The 15,105-nt window shown below is 44.1% G+C and overlaps 1 protein-coding gene across 6 annotated transcripts in view; it reads left to right on the forward strand.

Moving 5' to 3' along the window:
* NT5E (5'-nucleotidase ecto) overlaps window positions 1-15,105 on the forward strand; it is a 53,871-nt gene that overhangs the window by 2,715 nt on the left and 36,051 nt on the right. For all 6 annotated transcript variants that reach the window (XM_048845091.2, XM_075126565.1, XM_048845090.2 and 3 more), the window contains exon 2: window positions 2,442-2,664. In XM_048845091.2, coding sequence (XP_048701048.1) covers window positions 2,442-2,664 — 223 coding nt within the window. The remainder of the gene's footprint in view (window positions 1-2,441; window positions 2,665-15,105) is intronic.

Here is a 15,105-nt window from a genome sequence, read left to right on the forward strand (position 1 = left end):
CAGTTGTGGGTTTTAAAGGACTGACTCCTATGAGAACCCAAGTTTGGAGTTGGGCCAGGGTAACTGCTGGTAAGCTTTTTAGCATGTGTGAGGTTTTTATGTTTTCACTGTAATGCTTTCACCTTAAGAATAAATGTGCTTGCTTAGAGTGGTGTTGTAACTGCTGTCAATTAAAGCTGTGCGTAGCCTTCAAAAAGACAACCAAGTGCAGGTGCAGACCTGTTTAGGCAGTTTGTCTTGCTGAGAATATTACAGTTTAGGCAGGCAATTGTGCAGCCTGGAAAATCTCTGGTCAGGAGGGGGAGAGAGAGAGGTTTCTGCCCAAGAGAAGTAATGGATGAGGAGCCGGGAGCCTAGAGTGAGTGCCCTTGATGGACCATGGAGGGGGAATGCGGGTGCAGTTGCCCTGGAATGTGACGGTCAGAATTTCCCCTTTAAATGGGTTTATTTAAAAAAAGAAAAATGTATTTAATTTGTATTTTAAAAATCTGATTTTAAATAAAAAAAAATCTGATATTTATTTATTTTATTTATTTACACCTATCCTGGTACTCGCCAATATAGATATGTTCCTTATTTCTTTTTGAAAAGCAGGATGATGCAATGAGAATGTGAAGTGATTTTAGTTCCTTTCTGCATAAGACTGATCTGTCTCAGCAACAAAAGCTTGCCCTAAATTTGTAGAATCCTGGCACAGCTTTCTTCAGGATACAGAAGGACTCTTCAACTCAGTAGAGGATATACATACGGTATTCGTTGATCATTGGTACCCACTTCCCATGTTAACACTGAGGGTGAAATCATGGCCTCATTGAAGTCAATGACATTATTTCAGCTTGGTTTTGGTGCAGTTTTCTTTTTCACAGATGGCAAGAGTTTAGGGATATCATTTAATTCTTGTAATAATAGGTGATATAATATAAATAAGTGATAACATACAAATATGCTGCTGGCTACTGTCACAGTTTAGGGCAACTGCATCCGGATTCCCCCTCGATAATCCTGCAAGGGCACCTACTCTTAGGCTGTCGATTCCCAGCCGTCACCTCTCTTGGACAGAGACCTATGTCTCTCTGCCTCCTGTCCTGACGGGGGGCTTTTCCTGGCTGCATAGTTCCCTGCCTACACTGTGAGTGCCCCAGAAAGTCAAACTGCCTCAACAGCCCTGCTTTGCTTTCTCCTCAGAGGCATAACTGGCCTCCTCTGTAAGTTATCACACAGCCCTTTCTAAGCAAGCACGTTTATTCTTATGCTGAAAGCATTGCAGAGAAAACATATTAAAACAATAACCAAGCCTAACACACGTTAATAAGCTTCTCAGAAATCACCCCAGCTCCAAGAAGGGGTCTGGCAGGTGATCAGTCTTTAAACCCCACCGGGGGGGTTTCTGTCTTCATCTTACATTCAGAGCAAGAACTGCCATGAATCAGTGAGTCACTCCTTTATGGGCCTCTGATCTTGTACTCATGTAACAGGTGACCAGCAGACAAAAGTCCCCTCCTCAGGGTGAAGCTTCAAAAGGCTGAGTTCTTGCATAACAGGGAAAGGGACATTTGCATATACCTCCCATTAGATATTTCCTGGGAAACTCAATTAACTTTAAAAGTTCATTTTTGTCTGGGACATTTGTTCTTTGAAGCTCATAACACTTCCCGGAGAGATATTAGGCATGTTTTTCCCCTTCCCCCGCTGCACCAGAGTTGCTGCATACAATCTTACAATAACACGTTTGCATTTTTAATAATGTAATGATATTTAATAATAATACAATGAACTCCTAAAACACTTAAGTTAAATCCTACTGAATTAAGTTTCTTTGGATAAGGTTTGCCAAGGATATTGCAGGAAATTTCCATATCTGCCACAAATACAATAGTGTGTTTTCATGTTAGCTATTATTGGGGTTATAATATGTTAGAATAAAATGAAAGTTTACCAAAATGTGGCTGTCAGTATGGTAAACAACCATAGTAGTTTGTTTACTGAAAATGTCAGCCTGGTTGTTTTAACTGCTAATTTCTTACATATGAACAAGATTAGCAGTTAACAAAACCAGGTTGCTCACCTTCTAGTCCAATAATATTCATCAGCGCACACTCTTGTGTCATGTTTTATACTAGTTTTAAATTTGACGTTCATACCTCCACACACAGCACTGAATAGCTGCAGGGTTGGTGCATCTCCTTGGTACCAGAAGCTAGCATCAGAGCTGGAATAGGTGTAAGGGAGATTCGGAGGCAGAAGAAAAAGTATTAAAAATGAATATAATATGATTGTGTTAGTGCAAAACAATAGAATATTGTTTGGAAAATGGTAGGAATGTGCTTTTCTAGAATAAAACTTTGTACTGTCAGAAATGCCCAGTATGTAATTTCTGAGAGAGCACTTATAGTTATTATTTGGGGGTAGTGTCTAATAATTTTCCTTTTTGTTTTTCGTAGGCTTTGGGGAACCATGAGTTTGATAATGGTCTGGATGGATTATTGGATCCACTACTTAAAAATGTTAATTTTTCAATTCTGAGTGCAAACATTCAGGCAAGCAAATCAGTAGCATCCAGGATCACTGGATATTTTCAGCCTTATAAAATACTACAGGTTGGTTCAGAAAAAATCGGAGTTGTTGGCTATACCACTAAGGAAACATCTTTCCTTTCAAATCCAGGTATGCTTTTCTTTAGTATAGCAGGAACAAACCATATACATTTAAACGGGGGAGGATCTAGTAATGGAAATTCTCTGTGTCCTAAGAAGGAGGAGAGGATGGAAGATGATAAAATACAGGTAGGATCTGATAAGAAACAGTCAAATGAAAAATGTCTCATGCAATTACATCATGTAATGGGAGACAGCTAAAAAGTGACAAGTTTTTAAAGCGCTTATATACCAATGATAGAAGTCTAAATAATAAAATGGGTGAACTACAGTGCCTCATATTAAATGAGGATATTGATATAGGCATCACAGAAACTTGGTGGAATGAGGATAATCAATGGGACACAGTAATACCAGGATACAAAATAGAACAGGTCATGCTGGTGAGGGAGTGACACTATATGTGAAAGAAAGCTTAGAATCAAATGAAGTAAAAATCTGAAATGAACCAAACTATACCATAGAATCTCTATGGATAGTAATTCCATGCTTGAATAATAAGAATATAGCAGTAGGGATATATTACCGACCACCTGACCAGGATGGTGATAGTGACTGTAAAATGTTCAGGGAGATTAGAGAGGCTTCTAAAATAAAAAAAATAATAATAATGGGGGATTTCAACTATCCCCACATTGACTGGGTACATGTCACCTCAGGACGGGATGCAGAGATTAAGTTTCTTGACACCTTAAATGACTGCTTCGTGGAGCAGCTAGTTCTGGAACCCACAAGAGGCAAGGCAATTGTTGATTTAGTCCTAAGTGGAGTACAGGGTCAGGTCCAAGATTTGAATATAGCTGGACAGCTTGGCAATAGTGACCATAATATAATTAAATTTAACATCCCCGTGGTGGGGAAAACACCACAGCAGCCCAACACTGTAGCATTTAGTTTCAGAAAGGGGAACTACACAAAAATGAGGAGGTTAATTAAACAGAAATTGAAAGATAAAGCACCAAAAGTAAAATCCCTTCAAGCTGCATGGAAACTTTTTAAAGACACCATAGTAGAGGCTCAACTTCAATGTATTCCCCAAATTGAAAAACCTAGTAAGAGAGCCAATAAAAGAGCCACAGTGGCTAAACAGCAAAGTAAAAGAGGCAGTGAGAGGCAAAAAGGCACCCTTTAAAAAGTGAAAGTTAAATCCTGCTGGGGAAAATAGGGAGCATAAACACTGGCAAATGAAGTGTAAAAATATAATTAGGAAGGCCAAAAAAGAATTTGAAGAACAGCTAGCCAAAGACTCAAAAAGTAATACCAATTTTTTTAAAGTAAATCAGAAGCAGGAAGCCTGCGAAACAACCAGTGGGACCAGTGGACAATTGAGATGTTAAAGGAGCACTCAAGGATGATAAGGCCATTGCGAGGAAACTAAATGAATTCTTTGCATTGGTCTTCACAGCTGAGGATGTGTGGGAGATTTCCAAGCCTGAGCCGTTCTTTTTAGGTGACAAATCTGAGAAACTGTCCCAGATTGAAGTGTCATTAGAAGAGGTTTTGGAACTAATTGATAAATTAAGCAGTAATAAGTCACCAGGACCAGATGGTATTCACCCAAGAGTTCTGAAGGAACTCAAATGTGAAATTGAAGGACTACTAACTAGTCTGTAACTATCATTTAAATCAAATTCTGTACCAAATGACTGGAGGATAGTTAATGTGACGCCAATTTTTTAAAAGGGCTCCAGAGGTGACCCCGGCAATTACAGTCCGGTAAGCCTGACTTCAGTAGTGGGAAAACTGGTTGAAACTATGGAAAGAACAAAATTGTCAGACACATAGATGAACATAATTTGTTGGGGAATAGTCAACATGGTTTTTGTAATGGGAAATCATGCTTCACCAATCTACTGGAATTCTTTGAGAGGGTCAACAAGCATGTGGACAAAGGAGATCCAGTGGATATAGTGTATTTAGGCTATGTCTACACTACGAAATTAGGTCGAATTTATAGAAGTCAGTTTTTTAGAAATCGGTTTTATATATTCGAGTGTGTGTGTCCCCACAGAAAATGCTCTAAGTGCATTAAGTGCATTAACTCGGCGGAGCGCTTCCACAGTACCGAGGCAAGCGTCGACTTCCGGAGCGTTGCACTGTGGGTAGCTATCCCACAGTTCCCGCAGTCTCCGCTGCCCATTGGAATTCTGGGTTGAGATCCCAATGCCTGATGGGGCTAAAACATTGTCGCGGGTGGTTCTGGGTACATATCGTCAGCCCCCCGTTCCCTCCCTCCCCCCGTGAAAGCAAGGGCAGACAATCATTTCGCGCCTTTTTTCCTGAGTTACCTGTGCAGACGCCATACCATGGCAAGCATGGAGCCCGCTCAGGTAACCGTCACCCTATGTCTCCTGGGTGCTGGCAGACGCGGTACGGCATTGCTACACAGTAGCAGCAACCCCTTGCCTTGTGGCAGCAGACGGTACAGTACGACTGGTAGCCGTCATCGTCATGTCTGAGGTGCTCCTGGTCGCCTCTGTGAGGTCGATCAGGAGCGCCTGGGCAGACATGGGCGCAGGGACTAAATTTGGAGTGACTTGACCAGGTCATTCTCTTTAGTCCTGCAGTCAGTCCTATTGAACCGTCTTATGGTGAGCGGGCAGGCGATACGGACTGCTAGCAATCGTACTGTACCATCTTCTGCCGAGCAGCCATGAGATGTGGATGGCATGCAGTCCTTCTGCACCGTCTGCTGCCAGCCAAAGATGTAAAAGATAGATGGAGTGGATCAAAACGAGAAATAGACCAGATTTGTTTTGTACTCATTTGCTTCCCCCCCTCCCCTGTCTAGGGGACTCATTCTTCTAGATCACACTGCAGTCACTTACAGAGAAGGTGCAGCGAGGTAAATCTAGCCATGTATCAATCAGAGGCCAGGCTAACCTTCTTGTTCCAATAAGGACAATAACTTAGGTGCACCATTTCTTATTGGAACCCTCCGTGAAGTCCTGCCTGAAATACTCCTTGATGTAAAGCCACCCCCTTTGTTGATTTTAGCTCCCTGAAGCCAACCCTGTAAGCGCCCCTCCCAGCGTCAGAGCAATGGCAAACAATCGGGCATCTGAGAGTGCTGTCCAGAGCAGTCACAATGGAGCACTCTGATGGGGCTAAAACATTGTCGCGGGTGGTTCTGGGTACATATCGTCAGGCCCCCGTTCCCTCCCTCCCTCCGTGAAAGCAAGGGCAGACAATCATTTCGCGCCTTTTTTCCTGAGTTACCTGTGCAGACGCCATACCACAGCAAGCATGGAGCCAGCTCAGGTAACCGTCACCCTATGTCTCCTGGGTGCTGGCAGACGCGGTACGGCATTGCTGCACAGTAGCAGCAACCCATTGCCTTCTGGCAGCAGACGGTGCAATACGACTGGTAGTCGTCCTCGTCGTGTCCGAGGTGCTCCTGGCCACGTCGGCTGGGAGCGCCTGGGCAGACATGGGCGCAGGGACTAAATTTGGAGTGACTTGACCAGGTCATTCTCTTTAGTCCTGCAGTCCGTCCTATTGAACCGTCTTATGGTGAGCGGGCAGGCGATATGGACTGCTAGCAGTCGTACTGTACCATCTTCTGCCAGGCAGGCAAGAGATGAGGATTGCTAGCAGTCGTATTGTACCATCTTATGCCAGACAGGCAAGAGATGAAGATGGCTAGCAGTCGTACTGTACCATCTTCTGCCGAGCAGCCATGAGATGTGGATGGCATGCAGTCCTTCTGCACCGTCTGCTGCCAGCCAAAGATGTAAAATATAGATGGAGTGGGTCAGAACAAGAAATAGACCAGATTTGTTTTGTACTCATTTGCCTCCTCCCCTGTCTAGATCACACTGCAGTCACTCACAGAGAAGGTGCAGCGAGGTAAATCTAGCCATGTATCAATCAGAGGCCAGGCTAACCTCCTTGTTCCAATAACAACGATAACTTAGGTGCACCATTTCTTATTGGAACCCTCCATGCAGTCCTGCCTGAAATACTCCTTGATGTACAGGCACACCCTTTGTTGATTTTAGCTCCCTGAAGCCAACCCTGTAAGCCGTGTCGTCAGTCGCCCCTCCCTCCGTCAGAGCAACGGCAGACAATCGTTCCGCGCCTTTTTTCTGTGCGGACGCCATACCAAGGCAAGCATGGAGGCCGCTCAGCTCACTTTGGCAATTAGGAGCACATTAACCACCACACGCATTATCCAGCAGTATATGCAGCACCAGAACATGGCAACGCGATACCGGGCGAGGAGGCGACGTCAGCGCGGTCCCGTGAGTGATCAGGACATGGACACAGATTTCTCTGAAAGCATGGGCCCTGACAATGCATGCATCATGGTGCTAATGGGGCAGGTTCATGTTGTGGAACGCCGATTCTGGGCTCGGGAAACAAGCACAGACTGGTGGGACCACATAGTGTTGCAGGTCTGGGACGATTCCCAGTGGCTGCGAAACTTTCGCATGCGTAAGGGCACTTTCATGGAACTTTGTGACTTGCTTTCCCCTGCCCTGAAGCGCATGAATACCAAGATGAGAGCAGCCCTCACAGTTGAGAAGCGAGTGGCGATAGCCCTGTGGAAGCTTGCAACGCCAGACAGCTACCGGTCAGTTGGGAATCAATTTGGAGTGGGCAAATCTACTGTGGGGGCTGCTGTGATGCAAGTAGCCCACGCAATCAAAGATCTGCTGATATCAAGGGTAGTGACCCTGGGAAATGTGCAGGTCATAGTGGATGGCTTTGCTGCAATGGGATTCCCTAACTGTGGTGGGGCTATAGACGGAACCCATATCCCTATCTTGGCACCGGAGCACCAAGCCGCCGAGTACATAAACCGCAAGGGGTACTTTTCGATAGTGCTGCAAGCTCTGGTGGATCACAAGGGACGTTTCACCAACATCAACGTGGGATGGCCGGGAAAGGTGCATGATGCTCGCATCTTCAGGAACTCTGGTCTGTTTCAAAAGCTGCAGGAAGGGACTTTATTCCCAGACCAGAAAATAACTGTTGGGGATGTTGAAATGCCTATATGTATCCTTGGGGACCCAGCCTACCCCTTAATGCCATGGCTCATGAAGCCGTACACAGGCAGCCTGGACAGTAGTCAGGAGCTCTTCAACTACAGGCTGAGCAAGTGCAGAATGGTGGTAGAATGTGCATTTGGACGTTTAAAGGCGCGCTGGCACAGTTTACTGACTCGCTTAGACCTCAGCGAAACCAATATTCCCACTGTTATTACTGCTTGCTGTGTGCTCCACAATATCTGTGAGAGTAAGGGGGAGATGTTTATGGCGGGGTGGGAGGTTGAGGCAAATCGCCTAGCTGCTGGTTACGCGCAGCCAGACACCAGGGCGGTTAGAAGAGCACAGGAGGGCGCGGTACGCATCAGAGAAGCTTTGAAAACCAGTTTCATGACTGGCCAGGCTACGGTGTGAAAGTTCTGTTTGTTTCTCCTTGATGAAACCCCCCGCCCCTTGGTTCACTCTACTTCCCTGTAAGCTAACCACCCTCCCCTCCTCCCTTTAATCATTGCTTGCAGAGGCAATAAAGTCATTGCTGCTTCACAGTCATGCATTCATTATTCATTCATCACACAAATAGGGGGATGACTACCAAGGTATCCCAGGAGGGGTGGTGGAGGAGGGAAGGAAAATGCCACACAGCACTTTAAGCACAGCACTTTAAAAGTTTACAACTTTAAAATTTATTGAATGACAGCCTTCTTTTTTTGGGGCAATCCTCTGTGGTGGAGTGGCTGGTTGGCCGGAGGCCCCCCCACCGCGTTCTTGGGCGTCTGGGTGTGGAGACTATGGAACTTGGGGAGGAGGGCGGTTGGTTACAGAGGGGCAGCAGTGGCAGTCTGTGCTCCAGCTGCCTTTGCTGCAGCTCAACCATACACTGGAGCATACTGGTTTGGTCCTGCAGCAGCCTCAGCATTGAATCCTGCCTCCTCTCATCACGCTGCCGCCACATTTGAGCTTCAGCCCTCTCTTCAGCCCGCCACTTACTCTCTTCAGCCCGCCACCTCTCCTCCCGGTCATTTTGTGCTTTCCTGCACTCTGACATTATTTGCCTCCACACATTCGTCTGTGCTCTGTCAGTGTGGGAGGACAGCATGAGCTCGGAGAACATTTCATCGCGAGTGCGTTTTTTTTTCTTTCTAATCTTCACTAGCCTCTGGGAAGGAGAAGATCCTGTGATCATTGAAACACATGCAGCTGGTGGAGAAAAAAAAAGGGACAGCGGTATTTAAAAAGACACATTTTATAAAACAGTCGCTACAGTCTTTCAGGGTAAACCTTGCTGTTAACATTACATACATAGCACATGTGCTTTCGTTACAAGGTCGCATTTTGCCTCCTCCCACCGCGTGACTACCCCTTCAACCTTCTCCCCTCCCTGTGGCTAACAGCGGGGAACATTTCTGTTTAGCCACAGGCAAACAGCCCAGCAGGAATGGGCTCCTCTGAGTGTCCCCTGAAGAAAAGCACTCTATTTCAACCAGGTGACCATGAATTATATCTCACTCTCCTGAGGATAACACAGAGAGATAAAGAACGGATTTTGGTTGAATGCCAGCAAACATACACTGCAATGCTTTGTTCTACAGTGATTCCCGAGTACGTGTTACTGGCCTGGAGTGGTAAAGTGTCCTACCATGAAGGACGAAATAAGGCTGCCCTCCCCAGAAACCTTTTGCAAAGGCTTTAGGACTACATCTAGGAGAACCGCAAATGCCAGGGCAAAGTAATCCTTTCACATGCTTGCTTTTAAACCATGTATAGCATTTTAAAAGGTACACTCACCAGAGGTCCCTTCTCCGCCTGCTGGGTCCAGGAGGCAGCCTTGGGTGGGTTCGGGGGGTACTGGCTCCAGGTCCAGGGTGAGAAACAGTTCCTGGCTGTCGGGAAAACCGGTTTCTCCACTTGCTTGCTGTGAGCTATCTACAACCTCCTCATCATCATCATCTTCTTCGTCCCCAAAACCTACTTCCGTATTGCCTCCATCTCCATTGAAGGAGTCAAACAACACGGCTGGGGTAGTGGTGGCTGAACCCCCTAAAATGGCATGCAGCTCATCATAGAAGCGGCATGTTTGGGGCTCTGACCCAGAGCGGCTGTTCGCCTCTCTGGTTTTCTGGTAGGCTTGCCTCAGCTCCTTCAGTTTCACGCGGCACTGCTTCAGGTCCCTGTTATGGCCTCTGTCCTTCATGCCCTGGGAGATTTTCAGAAAGGTTTTGGCATTTTGAAAACTGTAACGGAGTTCTGATAGCACGGATTCCTCTCCCCAAACAGCGATCAGATCCCGTACCTCCCGTTCAGTCCATGCTGGAGCTCTTTTGCGATTCTGGGACTCCATCATGGTCACCTGTGCTGATGAGCTCTGCATGGTCACCTGCAGCTTGCCACGCTGGCCAAACAGGAAATGAGATTCAAAAGTTCGCGGTTCTTTTCCTGTCTACCTGGCCGGTGCATCTGAGTTGAGAGCACTGTCCAGAGCGGTCAGAATGGAGCACTCTGGGATAGCTCCCGGAGGCCAATACCATCGAATTGTGTCCACAGTACCCCAAATTCGAGCCGGCAAGGTCGATTTAAGTGCTAATCCACTTGTCAGAGGTGGAGTAAGGAAATCGATTTTAAGAGCCCTTTAAGTCGAAATAAAGGGCTTCATTGTGTGGACGGGTGCAGGTTTACATCGATTTAACGCTGCTAAATTCGACCTAAAGTCCTAGTGTAGACCAGGGCTTAGATTTTCAGAAAGCCTTTGACAAGGTCCCTTACCAAAGGCTGTTAAGGGATACGAGGGAAGGTTCTGTCATGGATTGGTAACTGGTTAAAAGATTAGGAATAAATGGTCAATAACTGGTCTCCATTTCAGAATGGAGAGAGGTAAATAGTGGTGTCCCCCCAGGGATCTGTACTGGGCCCAGTCCTATTTAACGTATTCATAAATGAGCTGGAAAAAGGGGTAAACAGTGAGGTGGCAAAGTTTGCAGATGATACAAAACTACTCAAGATAGTTAAGTCCCATGCAGACCGTGAGGAACTACAAAAGGATCTCTCAAAACTAAGTGACTGGGCAACAAAATGGCTGATGAAATTCAGTGTTGATAAATGCAAAGTAATGCACATTGGAAAACATAAGCCCTACTATACATATAAAACAATGGGGTCTAAATTAGCTGTTCCCACTCAAGAAAGTGATCTTGGAGTTATTGTGGATAGTTCTCTGAAAACATCCACTCAATATGCAGAGGTAGTCAAAAACTTGAACAGAATTTTGGGAATCATTAAGAAAGGGATAGATAATAAGACAGAAAATATCATATTGCCTCGATCATATCATAAATCCATGGTATGCCCACATCTTGAATATTGCATGCAGATGTGGTCACCCCATCTCAAAAAAGATGTATTGGACTTGGAAAAGATTCAGAAAAGGGCAAAAAAAAATTAGTGGTATGGAACGGCTGCCGTTTGAGGAAAGATTAATAAGACTGGGACTTTTCAGTTTGGAAAAAAGACAACTAAGCAGGGATATGATAGAGATCTCTAAAATTATGACTGGTGTGGAGAAAGTAAATAAGGAAGAGTTATTTACTCCTTCTCATAACACAAGAACTAGGGGCCACCAAATGAAATTAATAGGCAGCAGGTTTAAAACAAACAAAAGGAAGTATTTCTTCACACAGTGCACAGTCAACCTGTGGAACTCCTTGCCAGAGGATGTTGTGAAGGCCAAGACCATAACAGGGTTCAAAAAAGAACTCGATAAATTCATGGAGGACAGGTCCATCAATGGCTATTAGCCAATGTCATAAATATAAAGGGAAGGGTAACCACCTTTCTGTATACAGTGCTATAAAATCCCTCCTGGCCAGAGGCAAAAGCCTTTCACCTGTAAAGGGTAAAGAAGCTAAGGTAACCTCGCTGGCACCTGACCCAAAATGACCAATGAGGGAACAAGATACTTTCAAATATGGAGGGGGGGACAAAGGGTTTGTCTGTCTGTGTGATGCTTTTGCCGGGAACAGATCAGGAATGCAGCATTACAACTCCTGTAAAGTTAGTAAGTAATCTAGCTAGAACATGCGTTAGATTTTCTTTTGTTTAATGGCTGATAAAATAAGATGTGTCTTTTTGTAACTTAAGGTTTTGCCTAGAGGGATTCTCTGTGTTTTGAATCTGATTACCCTATAAGGTATTTACCATCCTGATTTTACAGGGGTGATTCTTTTACCTTTTCTTTAATTAAAATTCTTCTTTTAAGACCCTGATTGATTTTTCATTGTTCTTAAGATCCAAGGGTTTGGGTCTGTGTTCACCTGTACAAATTGGTGAGGCTTCTTATCAAGCTTTCCCCAGGAAAGGGGGTATAGGGCTTGGGGGGATATTTTGGGGGAAGACGTCTCCAAGTGGCTCTTTACCTGTTCTCTGTTTAAAACGCTTGGTGATGGCAGCATACAGTTCAAGGACAAGGCAAAGTTTGTACCTTGGGGAAGTTTTTAACCTAAGCTGGTAAGAATAAGCTTAGGGGGTCTTTCATGCAGGTCCCCACATGTGTACCCTAGAGTTCAGAGTGGGGAAGGAATCTTGACAGCCAGGATGGAGAGGAATGGGGTGTCCCTAGCCTCTGTTTGCCAGAAGCTGGGAATGGGCGACAGGGCATGGATCACTTGATGATTACCTGTTCTGTCCGTTCCCTCTTGGGCACCTGGCATTGGCCACTGTCGGAAGACAGGATGCTGGGCTAGATGGACCTTTGATCTGACACAGCATGGCCGTTCTTAAACGGTCAAATGCTAAAATTTTAACTATATATCGTTTCTTAGTATGAATTAATGAATATTGATGAAGGGTTTTAGTTGCCTGTAGAACTTTTGTATTATTCAGCTCCCTGGCCAGTTGACTGGTTTTAACTGCTAGATGTTCGAGTTATATGAAAAGATGTGTTCCATACACAGATCCATTTAGAACACACGAAGCACTGCTCTAAAGGGGTGTTAAGTTTACAATGGTTAAAAAAAAAGGTTATATATTTTTCTCCTTATTGGCCACATACGAGAGCCTAAAGACATGAATACATCTTGTATAATTAAGGAAAATGTGTTTTTTACAGATTTTATTAAAATTTGACAATTTTGAATTCTGAGGAACATAATTCAGCCTTCAGGTAGACAGAGACATGCCCAAATCCCACTAAAGTCAGTGGGAATTGCATATGTGTATCTGAAGGAAGAATTTGTTCCCCGCTGTTTTTCAGCATCTCAAGTATATACCAGAAATTAGACTACAGAAGGAATTACAATTATTTTCTGTCAGTGATTGATAGCAGAAGTGATGAAGCATAAACTCATCCTCTTCTGACAAAGAAGTTGTTCCAGTGATCAAGATTTATTTAATTAGTGTAAAGCAATGAGATAAAAACAGACTACTTCTGATTTTAAGAACAGATAATTGTATTTTAGAATAATAAAAACACCATTTTCACATTAGAGTTTCTCACCTCGCCCTTTTAATCAGATGTAGGACATCATTATAGGTGCAAAAGAGCCACTTTCACGCCTAACAAAAGGACCTTGCATTCCCCTCTGGTTTTAAACTAGACACACAATGGAATTAAAATGCATTGAACACAGCATTTTTTTTAAAAATCACTCTTCAATACAAGGAAGATATTACTACTTTTCTGTCCATTACTTACTGAAATAACATAATAACTGTAAAAATGAAGGTGTAAATTAGCCCAGAATAGGGAAGGTATGATAATATTTAAACCAAGTATTCAAATGTACAACTGACATAAAAGTCTAAAGTCCAATGCAAATGGTTAAACACATCCACAGAGGAGACCTCTCTATGGTCAACAGAAACTTTTAATCTGCCTTCGGACACAAGAGGCTCAGTTATTTGAGTCCATCCTTTTCCTCTAAGGAATAACAAGGAAAATGTATTCTTCCTTTGCCTGTGCAAAATGAGAAGCTTATAGTGCTGAGGGTATGAAGAGAGTTCTTAACATAACATAACTGATATGTTCTAAATGTTTACCTATGAGTGTTGACCCAACCAGGGAGGTTGGCAGTCTCAGCCCCTTGCATTTCTGCTTGCACAATATCCCTGCTTGTATAATATCCATGAAGCAATGTGGGAAAGCTCCTGGATCAGAGCCTATGTATCCTCTGTGCGCCGGTTTCTCATCCAGGCAATCCAGAAAGTTGGCTAAATTGGACATGCTAGGAATTAAAATAAGTTATTGAGAAACAGTGTCATAATTTATCTATTTTGAGAGTTTATTTTGAGAGTTTTGAGAGGACTTTCAAATTACCTTTTTGTAGCTGGGAAAAATATTAGAGCAGAAGTTTGATGGTGGTGAATTACAACTGCTGCTAAGTAAAAGGACATATTTTAATAAATTTGTAGCAAAAACTAAAGATGGTTATAATTGTACTGAAAGGGCCAATAAGGAGCCAAAAGAGGAGGAGGAGCAGTAGTAAGACAGAAGGCTTATTACTTTCTTAGGCAAAGCTAAAGCAGTGACAGACTAAGTACATACTGACAGGTTTCAGAGTAACTGCCGTGTTAGTCTGTATTCGCAAAAAGAAAAGGAGTACTTGTGGCACCTTAGAGACTAACCAATTTATTTGAGCATAAGCTTTCGTGAGCTACAGCTCACTTCATCGAAAGCTTATGCTCAAATAAATTGGTTAGTCTCTAAGGTGCCACAAGTACTCCTTTTCTTTTTGTAAGTACATACTGTGGTATAACTGAGGAATCCAAAAGCAGTTGGCATTAATAGGGAGTTTTCTAGGGGCCACTGTTTGTAGCAATCACAATTAGAATCATAGAATCATAGAATATCAGGGTTGGAAGGGACCCCAGAAGGTCATCTAGTCCAACCCCCTGCTCGAAGCAGGACCAATTCCCAGTTAAATCACCCCAGCCAGGGCTTTGTCAAGCCTGACCTTAAAAACCTCTAAGGAAGGAGATTCTACCACCTCCCTAGGTAACGCATTCCAGTGTTTCACCACCCTCATAGTGAAAAAGTTTTTCCTAATATCCAACCTAAACCTCCCCCACTGCAACTTGAGACCATTACTCCTCGTTCTGTCATCTGCTACCATTGAGAACAGTCTAGAGCCATCCTCTTTGGAACCCCCTTTCAGGTAGTTGAAAGCAGCTATCAAATCCCCCCTCATTCTTCTCTTCTGCAGGCTAAACAATCCCAGCTCCCTCAGCCTCTCCTCATAAGTCATGTGTTCCAGACCCCTAATCATTTTTGTTGCCCTTTGCTGGACTCTCTCCAATTTATCCACATCCTTCTTGTCGTGTGGGGCCCAAAACTGGACACAGTACTCCAGATGAGGCCTCACCAATGTCGAATAGAGGGGAACGATCACGTCCCTCGATCTGCTCGCTATGCCCCTACTTATACGTCCCAAAATGCCATTGGCCTTCTTGGCAACAAGGGCACACTGCTGACT

The sequence above is a fragment of the Caretta caretta genome, chromosome 3 (assembly GCF_965140235.1).
Source record: "Caretta caretta isolate rCarCar2 chromosome 3, rCarCar1.hap1, whole genome shotgun sequence".
Lineage (NCBI taxonomy): Eukaryota > Metazoa > Chordata > Testudines > Cheloniidae > Caretta > Caretta caretta.